The following is a 26,578-nucleotide window of genomic DNA, read 5'->3' on the forward strand; positions in this document are numbered from 1 at the left end:
TGCGCCACGTCTGAGCTGTCTAACCAAACGTGCGCCATGCTGTGAGAATATCTTTTTCCGTCACGGATCTGAATATCTGTTCTGTCCTGGGTGAGAAGAGGGCAGAACAATCAGAATATCTCTTGGGAACAGAGCTGACGCGGTCGTTTTCTTGATCTCTTCATTCGTCTCCTTTGGTCACCAGCGCGCATTGGTTTCTTCTGTTCCAAACCTGCATTTGCCTTGTCAGTGTTCCTCTATATACTGTGAGGCTTGGCATGGCTCACCAGTTTAAAGCAGCTTACATGTTACGTCCCCGGTCTAGGGTTAGGGACATAACAAATGGGACAAAACGACGCAACAACACTTAAGGCTAATACTTTATTACAAACAAGGAGATTTAAACAACAAAACACACACAAAACAGGTCTGGACAGTCTAAGTCTTGTCTTCTGGTCACAATCCTTCACTTCACCAACAACGTTCTTCTCTCACACCAACATTCTATCTTCACCAACAACGTCCTCATTTTCTTCCTCACACCACACTCTCCTTTTCACCAACACCTCCTCTCTTCACCAACATCCTTCTCTCGTCCCAAAGCAGCCGCCATTTTGAGTCCTCTTCCCTATTACAGCCCACCAATCATGGCAGGAAGTGGGAGGAGTCCAATCATGGACTGATGAGGAGCCGCCCTGCAACATTACAGAGACAGAAAGAGAGAGAGACACACACACACACACACACACACACACAACAGAAAACACCCATAGTCTTCCACGGGACGTCACATACATCACAAAGTACTTCAAGAAATTAAAGAGAAAAATCACTCGCTGTAAACCTCATTGCCGACAAAGACGTGCCCGAATTTGTCTTGCCTAATGTCCGTCCATTAAAATGGCTTTGGAAGGCCCCTTAACCTGAACGCCGCCAACTGTAAATCCACACGTTCAGCATAAAGTCGCATAACAACGTACGTTGCAGATGCTTCTCCGAGTGACCGTGAAAAGTTCCGTCAGTGTTGTCATTATTTATTTGGGTCACACGCTGAATTCACGCTGAGAACTCAGATCAGTCGAAGCGAGGGGTGTCACAGACAGCGGCGCGCTCCCCTGAAGGGAAAATGTATTCCACACGCCGATCTTAAAACGACAGTGCCGGCGGTGATTGCAGACCCAGTGTGAAGCATTTATGAACGTTGCGCCAGGAAAAGGAACGGCTGCAATGCCTTGCAATCCGGTGTGGCGGTTCTGAAAAGGGGGTGAAGCCCCGCCCAACTCAGAGATCAAATAAAAAAAAATGTCAAGGCGAGGAACATCTCCATCTCAAGTTCTTGTTGCTGAACGTACGGGTGGTTGCCTAACATCTTCTGGAATCCCCTCACCGATTGTTTGGCTCTTGCTTACCAAAAATCTCCACGAAAGGGCATCAGAGGACACTTTTTAAATTAAGAAGTGTCGGAAAGAGCAAAACCATTTGTGTTAAAATGATCTCTTTTTGCTTTTTATGTAACTTGCTTGAGGAGAATGTTTAATTAGCATGATCATAAAATTACTTCTGCACTTTTGTCCAATCTAGAAGCTCTGTCCACCGCTAACGTAGAGACAGATACGCCCCCCAAGAGGTTCCTTTCACGATAGAGAGAAACTTTTGCCGGAACGGAAGGAAGTGAGGTGAAATGGTTCCTCTGATGCTGGCAGACAAATGCCGATGAGTCATGGGAGGAGATCGGCGTAACTAATGTCAAGGAAAGGTGGTGTAAGGATCAATGCATTAATAATTCCCCTGCGTTATACACCTCCGCTTGAGAGCGTGGCCTTCCTTTTCGTTCCTGATCGCCAGCCTTTCTTTACATATTTTATGAGCTGGGGTGAGCGGCTAACGCCTCGGCCTAATGCCTCGTGCGACAATTATTGACAGCCTTGACAAGAGAGTGAGGGATAGATATTAAAGTCACACCAGGACCAAGCTTCAAAAGGACGTGATCTGCCACTTCCCTCAGATTTCTTATCCATCTCCTCTTAGCCTCTCTCTCTCTCTCTCTCTCTCTCTCTCTCTGAATTTTCTCTAGCACCTTTTCTCTAGAAACTACAGCATGCCAGGCTTGGCTGGTGAGTCTGAATGAAGCAAAAGTCTTCAGAAAGCAAGCGACCCAGGCTGTAACGCAGCACAAATCCCATCACCAACCCGTGTACTACCGTCCAGACCACCGCTCCCACCTTCCCGGCCCCCCACCCCCCCGCCATCACTTTCAAGTCAGGGGTGGACAACCGCTCCATAATAGCCCCTAAATTGCGGAGGCCAAAGAGAAAGCAGTGTGAAAGGCCCGGGGGCGATAACTTGTAATGGCCTTACAGGTGGAGAGGCGCGATACGGCGGAATTACTTTTAATGGGACCAGCGGAACCGGAGCGATATCTTCAGCCGATGCTGGCGAGTGACAGGATGCTTAATGCAGGATTCCTGCATGCGTGCTCTGAAGCTGCCCTGAAGGAGGCCACAGTGTTGCATCTGCATCTCCACCAGTGAATGTGATTATAGCAGCTTTTCTGAGACTCATAGGTCAGCGGAGCTGCACCCCCCCCCCCCCCCCCCCCCCCCGCCGAAATATTCCAAGAGCAAAAGGAACTTTTCTGTGGCATTTTTAGTGAGATTTTAAAATATTGAATAAGGACAGATCAAGATGAAGATCCATGATCTGCCAGCATGACCTGTTACTGATGTGGAATACATTTACATTTATCAGACGCCCTTATCCAGAGCGACTTACAATCAGTAGTTACAGGGACAGTCCCCCTGGAGACACTCAGGGTTAAGTGTCTTGCTCAGGGACATAATGGTATTAAGTGGGATTTGAACCTGGTTTCCCACTAGGCTACTACCACCCTAGAAATCAGTATGGGAACGTGGATTTCTGATGTTTTTACACAAATTCATGAGGAAACAAAATTGCAAGAGTAGGAGGAGTAACATTATTGTGTGATGGTACTCCTGTCTTGATGACAGCAGCAAATGACTTGTGTCGTTCTTTGACAGTTGTCACTTTATATACATACACCTTATATATAAACCTTCTAACTGCACTTTACCATTTTGAGATTAGATTAACAGAATTTTTTTGTAATGACAGTGACATATGACGTATAGGCAATGAACTGTAGCACTGGACAGGCAAATTGATTTCCCAGACTGCTGATCTGGGATGTGCGACTTCTGCGTTCATTCAGAGGAGCTTACAATGGACTGTTCATGCTTAATAAATCAATTTAGCCTATTTATTGGTCTGGAGCACATTCTGGGTTGCAGTGTGGGCGTTGTGTTTAGTGTAAATGTAATTTTTTTGCCTTTGCATAAAGATGTCACAATGACAGTACCAAGCAAGTCTGTACATAATTGATTTTGTTGAATCAAATGGTCTTGTTTAACTGTCAAATCCTTTTTTTGAGCCTGTGGTGTATTGACTGTAGCTTTATTAAGCTGACAAATAATTACCATATTAATTAATGTCAGAATGGCTCTTTTAAGAGCAATGCTAAATCTAATTATATTTTATGGTACCAATCACTCACACAGCCTGGACCTCCTTTTGTCTGCAGGATTGAAACTGCATTTTCCATGCGATACACCATTTTTGACCCATCATCTGTCTCACCCAGACTCCTTTTCTGCACGTCTTCAAATGAATCTAGTCAGCCACGATTTTTCTGGTGAGCCCCAGGTCTGTGCTGGAAGCAGGGCTCTGGCTTGGGGAATAGCCCATTGTCTTCCGAGGTTCTGTTCCTGCCAAACATCTGCTCGCCTCGTTGGAAACCTTTTGTCACGTTGCTCTTCTTAGCTCTTTATTCTAGATAATGCTGTTTTGGTATGGTTCCTGCAGAGATTGACTGCCACCCTCTACAGTTACTGAGGAATTGGTACTTAATGCTGCTCAAATTGTATTTATGACAGTGGCGTAAAAAGGAAATTTATATTTGTTGTGATGACAGAGTGTAACACACTGTACATACTTGATAATAAATTTTACTTAAATATTCGGGTATTGTGGACCTGTGTTATCCAATCCGTCATGTCGTTTTTTATTTTTGGTAAATAGTGAATTCTAAATAATGATGATGAAAAATAAATATGAAAGCAATTACCTTAAAATATGGAATATATAGGTCCATTGTTTGTGATGAATACATCAAATCCAATTTGAGCTGAGCATAATAAGAGCTAGTGTCATATCTAAGGCCTTAGATAAAGCACGTGTGCAGAGTGATTTACTCAAGGCCACGTTTTCTGCCAGTTATGGGCAGGGAACACCACTTACTGGGGTGGCCTCTGTTTATCTGCTTGTGTTCTGTAACTTTTTACTCTTTTCTTTTTTTTTTTATGTCGTCTCCAGACAACAGAAGGGAATGTACGTGACCTGCCATTCCCTTTGACTTTGAGATGAGAGAGAGGAGGCGGAAAAAAAAAATTATTCTGTGCAACTCACGGATTTGATCAGAGCATTTCATTTTTCTCATCTTTGCATGTTTTTAAAGCGCCTTGCCTGAGGTGATGCATGGTATCTGATTTGAGGTGGTGTACCCGAGCGCTAGGCTGAATGAGGTGTGCGCGCGGGAGATAATGTACCGTACCGTCTAAAAGATGTGTGACAGGCCACTTCTACTTCAAGCCGGAAACTTTCTTCATCTTTTCAAAGTATCAGCAAAATGAATCTGCTGAATGCATTATTTCCCATTGTTATCTAAATAAAATTTGGGCTCCGTGGTTTCTATACACGTATACAGATATATGAGTAAAGTGTGTTTGTGGACATTTTTTGAGCCACCCAGTACAGTTGCAGTCACTTTTCATCAGTAGATGTTTAATTGAAGGTTAACAAGGTCCAGCCCCCGACCACACATCAAGTCAGTGAGCCATGCAACGACTGCTGGGGGGGGTCATCGCTCACGTGCACGCAATGAGCCGTAGTCAGTTCAGACCTGTGATATGAGGATCATTCACAAACCCAAACCTGTGGCAGCTTCTGAAGTCTCAGAGTGGCTGAGAGTGAGTGGAGGCGGACGTGCGGCTTTTGATTATTCTACCCATCACTGCACGGCGAGACCACTTGTTTAAAGCACACGAGCTGATTTGCATAATAGAGGATGACCGATAAGTTGTCGCCGTGATCTAGAAGGAAAGCGAGAGCTACAGTCATAAATCATCATCGAGCCGACCTGTTCGCGCCTCCCATCCAAAACCGATCCTGATGGCATCCATCCTCCACTCACTCACACTCTCAACAACCAACTCGCACACATTTCCACACATTTTCTCCTCATACCGCCTCTTGAATTAGGATCATTGCTCTCGCTGCTTATGGTCTGCATATAATTAATGTGCTAGTCTGCAAGCCGATAGTGTAACTAAAGCTAGAGTCTATTTCAGGCAGGCACATTAAGGGACCTTTTAATGACTTAATTTCATTTACAAATTCAGTGAGGTCCACCATCTTGAAACGGTTTGCCTATTTAGGCAGTTCAAAGTGTAATTTTGCACAGCTTATGATTCCAGAGGTATGACACAAAATGGTAAACGTTGCAATATAGTTACACAACAAAAAAGAAATTCTGTCCCTGAGCAGTGAATTTTAATTAAAATAAAAACTGAACAGGGGGGAGGGGGTCTCGCAGCCAATGAAAACTGCATGCGTGGAATGCTAAATATACTGAATAATGAGTGGAGGTCATAATACACTTAATTCATTGAATTATCGATTGACTATAAAAAGAACAGCAGTGCAAACGCTGTGGAAAGGGACTTGCATTTAATCAACGTGTCAAAGCAATCCTGTTAACCTCTGGCTTTTCTTATTAGGGCTTAGCTGTTGCACAGCGCGTCATTTATATCACATACACCATGTTTGTGCATTTGGAAGTAATAAGCCTCGAAACAGGCCATCAAAATCATGCCGCAACCAGCAACAAGGCTGTTAAAAGTCATGGGTGAGCTATGCTGCATTACGGCTGGGGCAATCGGGATTACTCAGTGCTGAGTGCAGATGATTGAATGTAGACGTCAATGCAATCATGCAAACATTTAATTAGAAAAGTATTTCAACGTTTTTGTTTTTTTTATTAGTTTAGTTTAACGGACTGGGTGGTAAAAAGGGTGGAGGTAGCCTAGTGGGTAACACACTCGCCTATGAACCAGAAGACCCGGGTTCGAATCCCACTTACAACCATTGTGTTCCTGAGCAAGACACTTAACCCTAAATTGCTCCAGGGAGACTGTCCCTGTAACTACTGATTGTAAGTCGCTCTGGATAAGGGCGTCTGATAAATGCTGTAAATGTAAATGACTGAGCTGCAGATCGATTGAAGCAGATTTTACTATATACATATAGTCTAATAAACTACACACAATTTGTCTCTATTTGATCAAAACCGCAGATAAATATGAATTATAACCAGAACAATAAATGCAAAAAAATAACTAAATAGGCTACACAAAATCCCGCTTGTAGCTGGAATGACGTGGGTCTTTGGTGAAAAGGGGACACGACTGGCCTGATGTGGTTCCCATGTGGGTGAAACGCTTGCTGTGGGTCCAAGTTTTTTATTTATATATAATATATATATAATATATAATATAATATATATATTCATTACTCAACACAAAAGTCCGTCAGTGTTGAGAGTGCCCTGTATCTTCGTAGCATCGTTAAATCGAACTCGAAAGACATTTAAAAATTCAACAGCACTGTAAATCTGTGAAGAAGTCATTTTCTTACTGCGGCTAGATTTTTCATTATTTCTTTTAGTTTTGTCTGGATTCAAGGACACATTTGAAGATGGTGCACTCCGCCAACATGCAAATTATTTGTGAAGTAGCCGGCCTTTTGCAGGGCAGCGGGGCACGCGTGCCTTGGGGCCGAGATTGAACAGTTGCGTTTCTGTTGACTGTAGCGTCCAATGAGAATAAAGTCCTCATTAAATCCGGCAGCATTTAAGTTGATCTCCTGTTAGGGCCTGCCGGGTTTTTCTTCTCATTCTGCCACGCTGCGTCCATAACCTTGTGAAATATGAGTCTCATATTGATCACCTGACATCGTGCCTTTGATGTGTGGATTATTGCTAAGCTTCTAATTACTTTTGGGAAATGCATTCTCGCAGAGACCATCTCAGATGACTTGAAGTCAAGCCCTTTTAATGTTTGCAAATGGAAAAAGTATGTACATTGGTGTACTATTGGTGTAAAACTTCATGGTTCACACATAATTGAGTTTACCAGAGTTTCTGTGTTTTTTTGTGTGTTTTACATACAGTTTTTACAGATCGAAGAGTCAGTCTTCAGAAGGTTTAGGTTTTCTTTAAAGTTTAGGTGTTAATCCATGTGCCTGTCATGGAGAAATGGATTCGATCCAGATAATCTTGCGATACAAGGCAAAACAATCCCGGGCCACAGCATTAGTCATTAGTCCATCATACGGTGCATATCTGTAAATGTTATTAGCAAGACTCTCAAAGATTCTGTTTTATCTGTCAGCCATTACTTTATTAGCCTATTTGGCATTACTCTGATGGAAAATCAGCAGAAACATTACATAAATCACGAAATTAATTGAATATCCTCTGAAGACCCCATAAAAAAAGTGCTACACAGAGAACGTAAGATATTTCAGGAAAATCCTTGCCTTGAGTGACAGTATGAGTCATTTCTGTGAGCAGCGCCGTTTGTCACTCTGTCACAGGTATATGTGTCGTGGCCCTTGGCAGCGCTGTTCAGCAGCCGAATCGGCTGCAGTAACGAGTGCCGCGAGCGCTGTCGGGTTAAAGTTTGGAGGGAACATTGATGAATGAAATGACAACTTGCTGCAAATCGTCTCTGTTCTAATACTGGCTGATTGTGTTTGGTTTCATTGAAGAGTCCCTTTCAGCGGTGTTACAAACTGCATATGACCTTTGACCTGTCCCAGTTACTAATGACAGTACAGGCCAAAAGTTTGGACACACTTTCTCATTCAATGTGTTTTCTTTATTTGCATGACCATTTACATTCTTACTGAAGGCATCAAAACTATGAATGAACACATGTGGAGTTATGTACTTAATAAAAAGTGGAGACCTGACCTCCCCAGTCACCGGACCTGAACCCAGTCAAGATGGTTTGGGGTGAGCTGGACCGCAGAGTGAAGGCAAAGGGACCAAGAAGTGCTAAACACCTCTGGGAACTCCTTCAAGACTGTTGGAAAAGCATTTCAGGTGACGACCTCTTGAAGCTCATCGAGAGAATGCCAAGAGTGTTCAAAGTGGTAATCAGAGCAATGAAACTAGAATATAAAACATGTTTTCAGTTAATTACATAACTCCACATGTGTTCATTTATAGTTTTGATGCCTTCGGTGAGAATCTACCAACGTAAATGGTCATGGAAATAAAGAAAACACATTGGCCTGTACTGTATGTGTCCTGGGTGTAATTCTCAGCCTGTTGCCAGTTGCCAGCCATCATGCAAAACATAACATATTGTTCAGATATTGTGATGGTCGTAGATGACCTCATTGGAGCTTTCTTGCTCATTTCTACAGACTTTAAGCTTCTGTTGACCAGTGGGCTGGTGCTGTCAGGAACCCTGGTAGCTGAATTGTTGGCGCCGTGCTAGTTAGAGAATCTAGCGGAGGGGAACTTGGTGGGGAACCGGCGTGGGTTGTTCCCATTGATCAGATCCACACGCGTGTGGCTTTTGCTTTCGGCCAGCATGGTTTTGGGCATGGTTTTTCAGAAAAATTCTCCCCTCCGCTCTCCTCCATCATCTGTCCTTGAGACAGTGTAAGCAATGTCAGGTGGAATATCAAAGGATTTCCTGGCAAGTACTGGGGAAGACAGTTGAAAAAAGGTTGCGGATCCTCATGTTAAGTCGCTTTCATCCTGGCAAATGAGACGTGAGCCAACGGAATAGTGAGGAGGATGCGTGACGGATCTCTGAAATAACACGTTATTTATAATTATTTATATTATTAATAACCTCGATCTACCTCAATCAGCCACATACAGGGGTTTCCTCCCGGAATTGAATTACATGCAAAACACCGGCCTTTATGGGAACGGATGGCTTTACCCCGTGAAATGTCAGCGGAGGACGTGTCAAGACCACGTTGCTCCAATGAAATAATAATCCACCTTTGATTTAAACCTCAGTTTTGTGGAGACTTCACATCTAGACATCGTGTGAAGAGCCCCCGTGCTCGTTTGCAGTAAAGCTTTTTATAGGCCACTCTGTTCCGATGTCGTAAGAAGGCATTGGGCGCAGTACTGCTGTCACCGTCAACTTTAATGGATTTGTGTCAGGCGGGAAGGCTGAGCTGTGGATTTAGGGTTTTGCTGTCTCTCCCTTTACGTTTCGGCACGTAAATGTTGCTCTGCAGTCCTGCGAGTGAGAACTGTCATTTTTAATGGAACCCGCTGAGTGTTTTAATGCAGAACCCGTAGTGCCTGGTGGCTTGTGTACATTCGAGCTCAGGCTGTGCGGCTGTGTGCCTGAGGGATCCGGCGTCCGGTGTTTTTTTTTTTTTTCACAAATGCAAATTCTGTCATCATGCTAATGCGTTTCAAATGTGTGGATGTGATCGTTCCTGAAGCTACTGAAACATATGGTCCAAGTTGCCTGTAAGCTGCAAAAAAAACCAAAAAAACGAAGCCAATGTTCAGCTCAGCAAAGGCACCATATATATCGCATGCGATGTTAAGTGGTGCAATTAGGAGAGTAGACTGTGATGAAAGCACAATGTCTTCTTTTCTGCTCTGGAGGTCAAAAGAACAGTGGAGGACTTTGCCACTTACACGTTTTTCCCATTCAGCGGCGGTAATGTGATCCATTCGGCTCATTCGAGCTCGTTGCCCTGGTCTGCCTCGCTCTCCCTCTTTTTGACCCTCTGCTGATCTCCTAAAAATTTCGGTTCATTCATACAGGCAAGGGGCTGAACAGCTGAAGGTTTTAATGAAAAATATTGAGTGTAATATTAAAAAATAAAAATATATATTTACACACCATTCAGCGTTTTTTAGATGCACTGGTATTCCGTAACCATGTGAGATTAAGTTTTAATTTATTTTTGATGCACATTTTTCATATCTGTATTGTGTGTTCATTTAATACCTTTTTTGCCATTACCTTTTCACTTAGTTTTTTAAATCTCCAAACTTTTCTCTCCTCCCTCTTTTTTATTGCCTCTAGTCTTATCTTCACATCAGCTCTTCATCATGATGCAGTTTTAATTCTCTGTTCTTTTTGATGAGGTTTGTTTGAAGTCATCATAGCAGAGTGCCGCATCGCGCCATCATTTCTGCCTGAGGCTGTGTGTTGATATAGACCTACAGTCCCATCTCCATTGTGTCATTATACTACAAGACAAATTATCTTACACAATTGTCACATTGGTGGTCGATGGGACACTTAAAATGACCACTGATGAATGTGTTCTCGCTGTTCATTTAAAGGTTATAAATTATTAATTGGACCATTTATCATATTATGGTAAATGCATCTTCAAACTAATTATTTTGCTATAAAGAATGAATGTGAAATGTCACATCAACTAAATATGTTTCCATCCACCCATCTGCAGGCCACACCTGACATATAAACCGGGTCGTTAAATATGTCATCAATTAATAATTGTCAATCCGCAGAGTGTCACGGCCTAGGCATCTGTGCGGTGGGCATGCTGGAATAATTTGAAGGAGCCTTAATGCTGTATGGTCACTCTTCAAGGTGGCTGATGGTTCGATAGCTCAGAAGGTACCGAATGTAGGCAGAGGTGGGACCTGAAATTATGAAGCATGTGGATTAAACCACAGTTAGTCCAGAGTTTATTGATTAATTATGATATGCAAGTGCCCATGGAGTCAAAACAAAATATGTTGATATTCATGGCGGGTTTAAATAGTTTTTAAGCAAGTGCAATTTATAGATCGTTGGAATGGATTTATTTAATTAATTTTTGAGTTACATCACAGAATCTGCTGGTTTTGGGTCAACTCATAATTTACTTCTTGTGGTACAGTAGAACAGTAGATCACATATTGTATCTCACCAATGTTGTGAATGTTATTAGGACAGATGCAGCATGTCCTAGCACATCAGACGCTACTCGCGGATAGGTTCTGTCTGTCACAACGCCGCCTGTCACTCATCTCACAAAACGATCATTCATTCGTATTATCAGATGACATCATATTTTGCTAGACTATGGATAGGCTGTTAAATATGAAGTTTAGATTAAATGTTTCAATAAAAAAAGAGATTATTCAGGATACCAGGTACATTTCCCATAGGGTTTCACTCAAACAAAAGGAAAAACGTCTGTTGGTTTGCAAGATTATCCTTACAACAGGGGATCATTAAAGCTCAATTTGTACTTTCACTCAGATTATAAATTATTTAGATAATGTTAAATGCCATTGTAATATTAATATTTGTTTGTTATGTTTTTTGCAGTGTACCTTTTAAAATATGTCTTTAAAATAGAAGTTTATTGAGCAGGACTATGGATCCTATGATAAATATCTTTGTAAAAAAATATTTTTTGAAGATTAAGGGTCATCTCTTGGGCCGTTTACAGACACAATGAGTACTGAAGGGTTTATTTATTCTATGTACAAATACTTCCTCTTGTATTTCACTGCAACTTTAAGAAACATCTTATGGTTGTCTGTATGGGAAATCAGTCTGAGACATAGGCCTTATCAGTGGAATTCACTGTTGGGCTGTGTCCCCTCATGCCCCCAGAATCCATCCTGGTTCAGTGGCCTTTGTGTCTGAAGTTTCCACTGACAGAGCTTTGAGGACTGATCCTCTTTAGCGAGGTGAAAAAGTGACCAACTTTACTAATCCTGCTTGCTCATCCTGCTAGTGTGTGTGTGTGTGTGTGTGTGTGTGTATACACGTATATATATTCCTGTCTGTCTGCCTTCTAATCTCTTATTATGCTAACCTTTTGTTATTAGGGTCTAAGGTTCTTGTCCAGTTGGTTTCACCAGTTTGTCTTAAATGGAAACGTAAATTGACCTTGGGACCCACTGGAGCTCATGCTTCTTATGGGCTGCTTAATATGAAGAATATTGACTCACAATCTATAAGATTGTGACCAAATGAGAATTGCTGGAGTCTTCTCCTTGTAAGTTGCTTTGGATAAAGGCGTCATCCAAGTAAAGTAAAGTAAAGTAAAGAATATTTTGAGCTGATCAGGTCTATATTCTATATTCCCTATTTCCTATTTTTCTATTACAACCCCAGTAATCTTTTTAAGATCCAAGGTACAGACACATCCCTGTAAGTTCCATCTTACAGGGATGTGTGTGAGAATTGTCTGGAGTCACAAGATTTCAAATAGAAATGGAGAAATATCTGTATTTATTACACATGAATTGTTAATACTGATGGTGGTCTCCACCAATATCCTTTACTGGAAGGTCATTCTCTTAGTACTCTTACTAATAAATTTTGAATTTACCTCAGTTTAACTCAACTGTTGCTCAACTCAATAAATGTTCTCTTACATTTCTGCTATATCATTTGTAAGATCAATAACCAGCCAGTCAGATGACCTCTTAACAGGTGTGATTCTTCTAAATGGTGGCTTACAGACCTAAAACTCCAACAAATAAAAAATCCCCAACAGATAAAAATCAAGTGTCCAACTTCACCATCAGAACAACCCCAATTTTCCATGATTTTAAATTGTCTCATGTCGCCCCGAAGCATTCTGGGACGCTCTCACCGTCACTTGCTACAGAAGTCCCACTCCCCCTCTGACATAGTTGTTACATACTTAATTCAGTTAATTAAATAAATTCAGCTAAAGGACATTTTTTTACTTAATCTTTTATGCAGCAAAGTACACACTACTTACTTAAAATTAGCATTATTAGTGGGTGGTAGTAGCCTAGTGGGTAACACACTCGCCTATGAACCAGAAGACCCCCTAAGTGTCTCCAGGGACTGTCCCTGTAACTATTGATTGTAAGTCACTCTGGATAAGGGTGTCTGATAATTGCTTTAAATGTAATCAAATGTTATTAACAGATTTATAACAATGAAGTTGTGTCTACTATTATATATGTCACGGGTGGGCTGGACATGGCGATGAAGGAGGACGCATTCGCACGATTTCACACGACAGGGGTTTAATACAAACTTCAAGAGACAGGGGAACATCTACACGCACAATGACCAGACGGCGAACAGACACAAACAGGATAGTTTTATACAATTATATTAATATACACCAGGTGAACACGATCAGGGAACATTACACAGGACGAACAAGAAACTCCGGTCCGGACTCTGGATCCGGAGTAAACCCCTGCCAGTCTGGACCATGACAATATATTACAGTCCATTAAATTGAATATTAAATGCTGATGCAGGTGGAATCTGCAGTCGAATTGTCACCTGATCTGTAATGATAATGATGGCATATCAGTGAACACTGGTTTTAAATCTGAGGTCGGGTTCTTTCTGCATTATTTCGTGGTGTATTCGTTTTCTGGATCCGCACACCATTGTTATCCTGTAATGTGCGTGTGTAATGTGCATTCCGGCAAAAACACTCTGCCCTTTGAAATGTTTAACTGATCATTTTCAGGACTGTTTGGCTATGGCTCTTCATAAATAAATTATTCAGTTGTTCCTCATCACTGAGGCTATTTTTTTCAGCTGTTATAATGCAGCTGAAGTTTCATGCTGCCTGCTCCCTTTGACTAAAGAGATTTTCTCCTGGGTTATTGCTGAAGAAATGCGAGGCAAATATCCATAACATTGGTTAAATATATTATTGCTTTTGCCCTCCAGGTTGGAAATTTCGATCATACATCTCACGGGCTGAATTAGTGTGTGCAGCCCTGCATGCTGAGAGAACCCCATTCCTTGACTATATGTGGGCAGGGCCATTTACAGAAAAACAATCATCTGTAAATCATCTTGCACTTTTCACTTTAATTTCATTAGTCTTCTGCAACACAATTTTTATTTTTCATGTCTTCATACATCATGATGTTTGCTTTGGGGATGAGCTGTTGTATGAATGTTTCACGTCCCTGATAGCTTCCAAACGCAATAAAATGGCAGCGTTATCGTTTCTCTGGTCATTATGAATGCTCTTCCCCTGAATGCTCCTTTCTTGCTCCTGGAGCCGGAGTTTTGGTGATCTGATTACCCCTGGGAGTCAGGCTTCTGTCTGGATCCTCGAAGGCGCCATAGTTGGTGCTTGTGTGTGACAGTTCTCAGCAGACCCCTCCGTCACTCACTGGACCAACAGAAGGGTCAGGCTAAACAGAACAATTGGGCGGTAAAGCCTTGTTGCTGACACGTGTGTCTGCTTCATTTCCATGCACGTCACAGCTTCTCGGCAGACATGGTGCGGTGGCAGCCGCTCGCCATCACGTAGACTCGTATAAAGTCCTTTGATTGAACTAATGAAAAGCTATTACTGAGTCACAGAGCCCAATATGGATCTTCAGGAACACAGTGGTGGAGGGCTGCATTTAACACGGGCCGGGGGTGCTAAAGCAAGCAAAGGTATTTAATCATCATTACTAAATCACAAATTCTAGCACGACACCCCATTTTCTGGATAAAATTTGTAAACATGGACAAGGTGAAGTTGGACCAGTTTTATACGCTTAGCGACAAAATAGCTAGGAAGATTTTATCTAGGGAGATCAAGATTTTAGCCAGGAAGATTTTGAGCCGGTGCATGGTGCTGGATTGCTAGTGTAAGGTAAGGCATCCTCCCAGGCATCATTTACATAAATGAATGGATAAAACAAGAGAGAAGCATGAACTTTAATGTTGTTTGCACATGTGATGTATGTTTTGTGCCGGGTGTCGGCTCTGTCATTGGGCTCCTTCAGTTCTAAACTGTTTATATTGTGTTCTGGGTGACAGAAATAATCAGATTCCAACAAAACTTTTCTTTTATTGATAGTCATAATGATGCACAGCAAGCACAGCGTACGGTGCACACAGTGAAATGTGTCCTCTGCTTTTAACCATCACCCTTGGTGAGCAGTGGGCAGCCATGACAGGTGCCTGGGGACCAGTGCGTGGGGACTGTGCTTTGCGATTTGAACCGGCTAGGGGTCCATCTCTTTACCCGCTAGGCCACCACTGCCCCGTAATTCATGTGCACATAGAATTGTGATTAGCTCCAGTTTAAAAGTTATCTAAATCCTAACCTTAGAGGTGTGAGACCACAACATAAATACAAAGTTTAGTAGTTGACTTTAAGGAGAAGAAATGTTCTTGCATTTAGTTCAAATGCATAGTTTTTATTATCTTTTGAGCAACCATGGCAGGATGAACCTTTGATAAGAATCAAGTCCTTGAATTGCAATATGGAGACATCACAGGTTGTTAAAAGCATGTTGTACTACCTCTGGTAATGGGGTAAATTCTCTCAGTTAGGCAGGTCAATGCACCATGGTAACAGAGGTCCCGCATCCAGTCAGACATCAATGGACTGGCTAATTGTGTAAATCACCTGTCCATCAGTGACCATTTGGTGAAGGATTGGCAGAAAAGGCTATACCACTGCAGTTAGACATCACCTTAGAATTAGGTGGATTGCAACTTCAAATTGAGCGGATAGCGGCACTAATAGCTCTCAACAGCAGAATGTTTCTTGTCCTCTAGTCCATTTAGCCACCAAATTGGTTTTCTTTAAGCCAGGAAAACAGTGGTTTGTGCTTTTTCCCCCCTTTCCTCCAGTTGGCAAGTCTCAAGCTTGCTTCTTTATGCAGAGAAGTAAATCAAATAACTCCACATCACCAAATGTTCAATTTGACTTTGAACATTTTCACAGGAACTGGGAAGCTGCCAGATACTTCAGAAAATGTAACTGTGATAGGAGCCAGACTGGCAAAGGTCTTATTTTGTGTTTCAGATGTTGTTGCTAAGCAGCTTAAGCATTAATTTAAAATGAAACTGGACATGAAATACTGCTTGTTGTGTTACAGATGCATTTTTATTCATGCATTTATGTGCTTCATAGCGAGGTTATTTCTTAATAACGCTACAGTAAATTCTACAGTGTAAAAAACTGACAGAAATTGCCCACAAAATGTAGAGCTGGCCCTGACAGAACTGCTGGGAAAAAGCGGGCAGACAGTGTTATCTGGCCGTCAGGGTTCAAGGGTTTATTTCATGTGCTCCATTCAGTCACGGCATTAAATCCATATAGAGCAGAGCTGCTGTGGGTCCAGAGTAGTAAGCAGGTTGTGAGCGTGTGAAAACTCACTGGTGTGGGCTGACCTGCGGAGGAGGAGTTCTCAGACGGTGATTGGTCGAGTGGGCAATTCTGAAAAGGAATCCTTTTCTCTCATGGATAATAGCTTCATACTGAACAGCAGTATTTGCAGTAATTTAGTGGTGAAGATCAACCTTGGCATCAACATGAACTGTGGTCCTGACAGACGTCACTGCCAGGACTGCGCTGGCCAAACCTGCCAATGAAATGTAAGCTTGTTAATGTAAACCCAGTTGCCAGTGTCCCCAGTCGTTCTCAGGGGTGTGGACTAGCAGCTGATGCTCTGTAATACGTGGTCATAATGAGTATATGACGAACCTCATTGTGACAAACTCCACGTCATACTGTTGGTTATCTGTTGTGTCTGTCAGACTGGATGGGCTCTGCCATTGAGGAAATGTTGAGAGGTCTTCATGATCTTAGTTGGCCGAAAGGTCCATTCCTCTGAAAGCCTGAGATCCGCCTGTGCCTGATCACCGATATCCAGCAGGACTCTGGAAATCCGTGCCTTGCTGTCTTCCTGTACGACTAAATAATAAAGCGGCCTGCTTTGCATACCCAGGGACCGTATGTGCCTCCCCGCCGCCTGTCCGGTAATATGTAATTATTATTTACGTTGGCATTTCAAATGAAAGAGGTGGATTCCTTTGGCAGGAATGCCGTCCCCTCCCCTGGAGAAACACCGCTGCTCCTTTGAGACAGAGATTGGCTTTGCTCCGGCAAATCTCTTTGCCCTTTGCCCGGACAATTACAAAGGGATTATCACACGTCTGTGATTGCTGTTTGTACACGGTCTGGTGGTAAAAACACAGCTGTATTTGAAAAGGAGGATGCGGCATGACACCGGTCTTGTGTTTATGGTTAAAACGCAAAGCCTTTATGCACAATCAATGAAGGGCGCATTGATGTTGGCAGAGTTAAGTCAGTTGCAGTTGTTTTTCTTCTTAATTGATCTGATCATTGTGGTTCTGAGGCATTGTGGTTCAACGCTCTTGGCATTCCTTGCCATGCATGTAGCTTGTATGCAAGACAAAGACCTAATTTGTACTTATTCTGAAGCTCGCAGATAAGCAAACGTCCATTTAACGTGTTTTTGTGCCTCTGTTCTGTGTGGAAACCTGCTTTATTCCACTTGTCATTTATAACTGTAACTGGCCTTTGGTTTGTTTTTTTTTATGCTGCATTTCTTGCAGAGACAGGCTGTCAATTATCCCAATTGTAAAAATGCCATCACAGGCCTGAGAATGGATGAATGTCTCACAAACAGAGGCCCTTCCATTCCTGAACAAAGCCAGAATATGGATACCGATCAATAATTAATCCCATATGCCAGGGGTGACAGAAGCTCCAGTCTCAGGGATGACCTCTGTACGGGCCGTATCGTAGTGAAATCAGAGTGGTTCAATCACGAAACGTCGCCCTAAAGGGAGAGCTATCCTCAAACCGAGTCCATATTAGCTTCAGGCGCCTGGATCAGACGCTGTCACAGTAACTTTAATCCCACAGTCAGCCCGAGTCATAACCTGCTCCAACCAGAAACAGTCCATATATGCATAGACACATATATTCCGGTGGATTTTTGGATTTTGGAATGTATTTTTTCCCCCATGTGCTCCTTGACACATCTGTAAATTCCTTCACCCACCTTCTCTAAAATTCTGCAGATTGCTGAATTACATTTGCATTGTAAACTGTTTTAATTACTTGTTTTACTCCTGTTTTTCAATTCTATCAATTTTCAATTTCAATTCTAATTTATAGAGCCCCTTTTTAAAGGTATGCGACATCGCTCTACATATAATAAAAAGTTATGTAAGAAATAATCAGCTGTAGGACCTGTCAAAGCCCATTGAGACATACTGTATGTGATTATGAGCTACATAAGAAATACATGTTGTTGTTTTTGTTGATATAAAAAAAAATCCTGTTTGGCCAAGACGGCTTAAAGTGCTGGCACAATGTTTTCAACCGACAAGCCATCGGAATTTTTTTTTGCTAATTCTGGCTGGTTGTTGATTTGCTACTAATTACTGGTAAGTGCTCTTCAGTTTTTTTTTATGACGTTAGGTGCAACTGATATTGGTTTTTCAAAGCCAGTCATGGCTGGACCTTGATTTAATATCCAATTATTTTCAGTTTGGCCCATCTAACTTCTGCAGCACTTCTTTCTGAACTCGGAAGAAACATGGTTGAAGTGTGTAATGAAGATAAAATAACCCCAGGCTGTGCTCAGGAGGTGTCTTCCAGTCTTTTCTCTCTCATTTTCTGTTCTGGAACTGGTGAAGTAGACTGTAGGGCGATTAGGAATGCAGGGAGATAAATATTAATTTGGCGCTGGTAAGTCCATCCAGCCATTCACCATTGGCACGGAGGAAAAATGACAAGTCAGATGGAAAGCTCCAGGCCTTACTTTAAAAAAGAATGGATTTAGTGGCTTTCTGGTGCTCGAATGATGAATGTCTCTCAAATGAGGCTGGATATTAATCATAGCTTCAATTTTAAAGAAACGAGATTGTATTCATAAAGGCTTCAGTAGATGTGACCCCAAGAACCTGCTGATAGTGATATTTTAATTGGATGAGGTAATCGCTGGGTTAGCCATGATAACCCTGCTTTCACAGTAACAGGGTTAATCATATAACTAATGAAGCGTTATCTTCATTGTGACCTCTAGCTCCAGACGCAAAGCCTTAGTGCTCTGGATGGGCTGGATTTGTGTGTTTACATCAGACCATGTCTACGCGGTTGTGACAGTTTCGGGGGAATTCTGTCCATGGTTTTGTGATTGGCTGTGGCCTACATCATGTTACCTGACTTGCAACTTTCACATTTTTGCTTGTGGAAGGGATATTTATGTGCAAAAAGTATTTGATATTATTGTGATGCAACAGCAGCTGCAGTAAAGATTTAAACTTACATTAAAAAGAACTGATGTGTGGACCATGCTGATTGGCTGTCTCCGAAAGTGGCCTCTTTTCAATTAGTGCTCAATTTGTGGCACAGTTAAAGTTCCTGCAAGAGATCACCACAGCCTCCTTATTGCCAGATACTGCCTCATCTAGTCCACCCCTACCAGGACCGTCATTATGGCTGAAATGACTGCTCCGTGGGAAGAGGTGATGCATGCTGCCTTTGGGAGATAAAAATGAAAAGTACGCTGTACTGTCATGGTGGACGGTGTTCACCTGTCCAATGGAAGTAGGTTGTGAGACATGACACTGGAACAATCACCCAGGGGTTCCTGAAGTTTCTTCAGGGTGACAAGACTCGAAACCGAGGACCTGGTGGAGCAGGATGGAGGTGTTTTCACATATTTGAAACAAATGCTGCGATGGTGAATGCGAAAAAAGGTGCAAACAAATGTTGTATAAGAACACTGTGGCAAAAAACAAGGAATTAAAAGTGTGTTGATTGTCTCAGTACCTGTCTGTAGTTATCAGCAATCCAGGAAGTCGGATTGCTGAACTCTAGGTTTCCTCATTTACACATCGAACCAATGACATCCTGTACCTGTAGAGGTAATTAATCTAGCTGGGATGGGCATCTTGTTCGTTTCGTCTGCAGGGCTTATTTCAAGGAAATTTGCTCCCTGTTCTTTGTTCATTAGTCCTTATCCCAGGAATTCATGTGGCTATTCGGGAATTTGTCAACTTGCTCAATAGTCATTGCACACAGTCCAAACACGTCGTTTCGATATGGAGAGCTGCTGTGGCTTGATAAAACCTGCAATTTGCATGGGCAGGAAGGCCGGAAGTGTGAGGTAATTGGACCTTATTTAATTTAGTGGGGAGAGAAGCCTCATCCAGGAGCATGTACGTGTAGCGAGACGATTCAGCATTGTGCTGCTGATTGGCCTGTCGCGTTTGAGCTCGGCAGATTACATCGCGGGCGCCTCTGCTGGGACGTGATGCACAGCTTGTACTTTGCTGGTAAGTTAGAAACCCCTATCATTTGGCAAACCAAAAAGGTTTTTGTAAGCAAAATCTCAACATCCCCAATAATAACCTGCACATTCCTGTACTTTTCTCCTTTGCACTTTGTGGGCTCAGTTGGCACGTTGTCATTAAAGGTTTACTAAAAAGTAATAGTTCCTGAACAGTTTTTACTTTTTTTTTTTTTTTATCTGTCTTACTTCTGGCTTTTATTGGTATTTCAGACAGGACTGGACCCTCTCCATGCATCAGACACCATCACATGGCCCACAGCTAGCTGGCAAGCCATGAAATGGGGGTGTTAAACAAAGTAATGCACCATGTCGTCTTTCCATCAAACTGTCTACCTTTTCTCTTCCTCTGCCTCGCCTTTGCTGCCAATACCTGGACCATTGAGGTCCTTCTGTTCCTCATAAGATCTCAATTCTAGATAAAATCTGATTATATTCACTTACAGTGCTACGAAATTCAACTGGCAATGTGTCGTAATTGGTTTAAAAAAAAAAAAGCAATCTTGCAGAAGGTCTCAGACCTTTCACCATTTCGGAACGGTAGAGACGGTGCAGTCTGCGGCAGATAATAATGTCTCCTTTAATTCGGAATCAGAATGGCAAGAGAATGAACGTTCTGCGGTTTCTGAAGTCAGCTGTTTCTTCACTTGAAATTGTTGGGGGTCAGAAGAGCTGGGGCTTGCATCTCAGTGTTTGTTGGCTCACCGCAAGCCATTGTATTCCAATAAATACTGGCAGCAGAAATGAGGGATAAACTAAGATGACTCCGAGTGGAGTCTTTATTAAACAAAGCCAGCCGTCTATCAGGTCTACTGTAAAGTGCTGATAAAACTCAGCATTTCTGCAAACCGGAAAAAAATAAAAATCGCAAAGCATAAGCCGTGCCTCTCTCTTTAGCTCAGGTTTTGTTGGTTTGCTCGTGAAGTATTTAATGTATTAACCTGCCACAGAGAGTTTGTTTTTTTGCAACTTCACCAGTCCTGTGGCAGCACAGTCCCATCTTACAGTTGTGAAGAGCAATTACTTACTGAAGGCTACAATCCCCAATTTCTGGGACATATTTTGTAAATGGACACAGTGCAATAAACTCTACAGAATTCTACAGAAGTTCTACAGGCGTTTCTGCCTTGTTGTGTGATGTTGAAGGTCAGTGTTCTGGGTTCAGTGTTGTATATTAAATCCTGCATGCGTCCTGGAGCCCTCTGGGTTTCAAATTACTCAAAAACTCTGGTTGTTTTATCAACAGTCCAACTGTACACTAATCAGAAGGTTGCCGGTTCGAATCCCGATCCACCGAGGTGTCACTGAACAAAGTACCGTCCCCACACACTGCTCCCCGGCGCCTGTCATGGCTGCCCACTGCTCACCAAGGGTGATGGCTAAAAGCAGAGGACACATTTCGTTGTGTCACCGTGTGCTATGCTTCAGTGTTTCACAATGACAATCACTTCACTTTCACTTTTTAATTAATCCCATACAATACTACATCCCAGAAAGGACACATATGTATGAGTATTATAAGTAATTAAAAATGAATGGTTATGGCTTTTACTTTTGTCCAACTTCTCATAATGCTGTGTGTTCTCTTTACACTAACTGCCCCTGACCAGATGCACTCAGGTCCAGGCCTGGTGTTCATACCAGTGCTGGGCAGACGAGGATGATGGCAGATGTCACAAAGAACACTTGGCCAACTGTGAAAGGCTTGCTGGGTTGAACATCCACGTTGTACATTCTGAAAGCGTCAGGCTCATGCATCTTTTAAAGCAGATTGGTTAACCGGGTTCTTCTGGCTGTTGGATGCTTTTTCAGGTAGCAGCCAGACTGCACAGTTTTATGTTATGTCTTTCCCTTCTTCATGCGCTTCCTGAGAAGCTCTCAGAGCTCTCAGAGACCTCGAGTGAAGTGGATCGTCTGTGTGAATGCCGCTGTCCCCTTTTATGAATGTTCAGAAAAACTCTTTACAAAATCCCTCAGTGAATATTGTCTCACATGTGTCAAAGCTTAAAGTCCTTTTAATGTTTCATTTAAAGCCTTAAAACCGTTGTTAAATATTCTGCTGATAAAAAGCCATGAATGCACTGAGTCAATATTTTTTGTGAAGGCTCTGAATTCTGTATCAGGTGCTCCTGTGGTTTGGACTGTACATTTTACTGAGGAAAAAAATTGGACTGTGAAATATCTGCTATAATATATCTGCCGTATGGCATAAGATTTCATCCCACCCTAGTATTTAAAAAAAAAAAATGAACAGAGACGCTGCTATTGCAAGGACTCAAAAATACCACATTTGCTGCTAGTTTTGAAGAGGACATATCAAGTCTGTAGTGCATTGGTATTCACTTTGCATGCCTGAAAATGTGCTGGGAGGGATTTTAATTTAAATCTGAGGGTGGCCCAAACCCCCAGCCTGTAGTGCACTGAAATACATTTTTTGGCATTTAAAGTTTACATTTTATGCAATTTTAACCACACTTTCTCTTGTGATTGGTCATTATGTGACTTGATCCCTGATTGATCGGGTCACACTGATACCATGTTTCGCTGAGGAGTCGAGACAGACTGACCGTCCACCCTGATCTCTGCATACTTCAAACACTTTATCTCTCTGCCACTTTGCTTTATCTCTGTCTGTCTATCTCTGAGTGAGTAAAAATGTCATGGAGTTCAACATTTTTGATGGGTGAAAACCCAGTTCCGGCCATCAGCGATGGGAGTATTATTGTTTCCTGCCATTGCGTCCCAGAGCACGTCTCCTATGTCTCGTATTGGGTGCACACATCAGAAGACAGCCTTTCATCTCCGTATCTGCTTGTGAACATCACATTTTGTAAATATCAGTGAAGTTCCTTCTGCCTGACCACGTTTTAACACAGCAATATCAAACACTGATTCTTCTGGTTTTTTTTTATATCTCTCCCTCTGAGCGAGGGCCCTTTGACCAGTGGAAACGTCAGACAGGGGACAACACATGATCAGGGGAAATCCTGCGAGACAGAAGATGAATAGCAATATGCTTTCCCCGTGTCTGCAAGCGGGCCGCTGTCGGCGGGGCTAAATTAACTAGTTGTCAGATGCGGTTAGGCTGACGGGCCTGCGTCCCTCTGAATGGGCTCCAGCGGTAATGGAACCCGTTCCTGTGAGGCAGATGGCCTGAAATTCGGGTTCTCTAGATCCAATTGCAATGTCCTATAATTTATGTGAAATTGCATCCTCACATTGTTTTACAGATGTTCCTTTGAACGCATACAACAAGAGAAGTAACTTTTTGCATGATTGGTTTTATAGTATTTTTAAATACTTTTTATTTTAATATTTATTTATTTTTGGTAACCAGATTATGTGTCATTGCATTTAGGAAGGTAAATCACTGTGTATACATACACACACAGGGTTATTTTTTTATTTTAAGGAGGATACAATTTTATTCAAAATATTAATATTTATTACTATTGACTCATCGGCTGTCAACACTGCAGTCAAACACACAGCAAGTCAGGATAATAACTACTGTATTGAGGATATTTAGAGTAACAGCGTAGTTTTTGATTATGAAATTTAGAAGTCGAGTATCTAGAATTATTTGAATATTCCTATTATTAATTAAACAGGAAGCGCAATACAGAAATGTCCAAATTCTGAATAGTATCTACATTTATACCTTCAACTTTTTTGGGGGGGCTGCAGTGCAATTATTTCACTGTATGCTACTAGTTGGGGAAGCTCTAGTACATCCGATTTGCTGAATTAAAGCCATAAAACTGCACAGTGTCGATTTATTGCGAGCTATTTATTCTTTTGCTCATTCTCTGTCTCCACCGCTCAGAACCGCTTCCACCTGCAGATGGTGACAGGCATCCCCCCATCGGGACTGGCAAAGCTGCTGATGACAGTGCTGCGGCGCAGCGGCTGGCAGGAGGGCATGGCTGTGCTCTGCCAGGGTTGGGAGGAGGCTGGGCTGCTGGAGCTGCTGGAGCCCTTGGGCCCGACGAGTTGGACGGGTGACTCGCCCCAGTGGCACCTCCGGGCCTGTCTGGATCTGTCCCACACCGTGAAGGAAGAGGCAGAAGTCTCCGAGTTCCTGTCCAGGCACCTTGCCCAGGTCCAGCCGCCGCCGGCCTCGGTGCTGCTGTTCGGCTCCGACCCCCAGTGCGCGGCGACGGTTCTGCGCAGCGCCCACGAGCTGGGCCTGACGCTGCCCACTGTGCACTGGATTATGGGATATCCCCTGAGCCCCGAGACTCTGCACACCATTGGGCTGCCATTAGGGCTGCTGGCTTACGGCGAGGTGGACCGCAGGTCGCTGGACTTCTACATACGCGACGCCCTGCAGCTGGTCAGCCGGGCAGTTGCGGCAGCCACCGTGGTACGGCCAGACCTCGCCCTCATTCAGAACATGGTCAACTGCTACGACAAGCCCAACAAACACGAGGTGCCATCGTCCGGGCAGTACTTGGCAAGGTAAGTACGCCACGGGGCATCTATTTCATTCGAAGTTTGATCGAATCGGAGACATTCCTTCACCTTGGTAACCACCTAAGATCTAATAAAAAAGGTAACCTCAAGGCAGCCCGACTCCCGAGTCACAACAAACGCACCGGCTCTCCGGGGAGGGTTGTTGGCTTTTGCAATCCGCTGTCGCATTATGCAACGGAGTCGTGAAAGGCCCATGCGCATGCCATCGGCGGTAAATTTAGCTCACGGGTGCATACGGCCGGAAAAGTCTGGGGTATTATAATAAACCCGCCGAGTCAGTAAATGTATTCATCCCGTGTCGGGGCGTCGGCCGCAGACTGATGTAAAGGATGTGCGGTGCCGCGCGGAGATGCACGGCGCTTTCAGAGCCGCGCACGGGCGCACGGGCTGCATGCAGACGTCTTTTTCGGGGCGGCTTTAAGCTTTATTCATGAGTTCCACTCAGTTGCCTCCCCACAGGGGAGGGATCGCTCTTATCAAAAGAGCCCACAGCACTCTCTGCCACTCAGGGCCGCGGCGTGGAGCGGACAGTGTGCTCTCACTCGGTCGCCCCTCTCCCTCTCTCCCTCGCCCTCTCCAGCTTCGGCTTTTCGGCCCGATCCAGAAGCAAGAATTAAAACTGAAGCTCCGCGGATCTGTGCACAATGGCCGCCATGCTGGGCACAATAGGATAAAAGACGAGCTGTGACTGTTGTGGGCCCTCGTTCAGAAGCTGCTGGCGCCGGGGCGCGGTGAAAGCGGAAGCGCTCCACGGAACCGATCACTTTCGCAGACGGAGTTATCGCGCCTGCCCTTTGAGATGCGTGAAGTGACTCGCGCCGCTGTGTGTTTTGTTCGCCGCCGGTGTCATTAGGGAGAGCATTTGTCACAATTGACTTTGAAGGGCACAAAATCAGCCCCGCCTGTCGGCATCCTGTTGCCGAACAGTCATCAGATGTCAGCGATTTGTAACAGGGGGGCGAAGTGATGCAACACTTCACGTGGACGTGAGGGGGATTTTTCGAGGAGCGAGGAAATAAGCCGTAGACGTCTTCTTTTTTTTTTGCGGCACGGCAAAGTGAGCAGCTGAAATTGTGTGTGCGCACAATTGTGTGTGCGCACAACGGGTGGCTTTTAAGTAATTACAAGTCAGTGTCGCATTAAGAAGAGCCCGGCCTGCTCAGTGTAATGGCTTTGTGCCTGATCTTAAGGGCGGGGGCCATCAGCAGGGGGGCCAATCTGCTTCCCGAGGCAGATGAAATTAATGGTACAAAGGGGCCGGGGCCAAATTGCATTTTTTTCAACCTCACTCATTTGTTTTCTCCCCCAGCGCTCATTTCATGTTCCTTACGAAAGAGTTCAGCGGTGGTCGCGTTGCATGTTTTATCGATGGCTGCTGCCAGGTGTTCCATCTTTGGCTGACGTCAGCTTGTGGGCATGTAGGAGCTGCGCATTTCCTTAAGTGACCCGCCCGAACCTCCTCCTCCCATTCACGCTGCCACGGAGTAGTGATGGAGCTGCCAAGGCTTTCACAACAAGACAGTCACACCGACTCCAACGGCCATCACCACATCTACCAGGGACTTTTACTCGCTTCTCTGCAACTGCGTACATGTGTGGCTTCAAGTCGGTTTTTTTTCTTTTTTAACAGTGTGTGTTTACACCTGGGTACAAATAGCACTGGTCACACAGTGAGGCTATTTGTGAGTACTTCAAAATCAAAGGTATTCACCATAAAGAAGATACAGCAAAAAATCTGCCAAATCCTTATATTTGTATTATTTATATTTATCATATGGGCAGTGGCCTAGTGGTTAAGGAATCAGAAGGGCCCCGTAATCAGAAGGTTGCCGGTTTGAATCCCGATCTGCCAAGGTGCCACTGAGCAAAAGTACCGGCCCTGTCGTGGCTGCCCAC

The 26,578-nt window shown here is 43.4% G+C and overlaps 1 protein-coding gene across 1 annotated transcript in view; it reads left to right on the forward strand.

Annotated features, from left to right (window-relative positions):
• The window catches only part of grin3bb (glutamate receptor, ionotropic, N-methyl-D-aspartate 3Bb), a 42,187-nt gene that overhangs the window by 3,625 nt on the left and 11,984 nt on the right, over positions 1-26,578 (forward strand). The window contains exon 2 of the mRNA XM_029001481.1: positions 24,033-24,667. Coding sequence (XP_028857314.1) covers positions 24,033-24,667 — 635 coding nt within the window. The remainder of the gene's footprint in view (positions 1-24,032; positions 24,668-26,578) is intronic.

This window comes from Denticeps clupeoides, chromosome 13 (assembly GCF_900700375.1).
Source record: "Denticeps clupeoides chromosome 13, fDenClu1.1, whole genome shotgun sequence".
In the NCBI taxonomy this organism is placed as follows: Eukaryota; Metazoa; Chordata; class Actinopteri; order Clupeiformes; family Denticipitidae; genus Denticeps; species Denticeps clupeoides.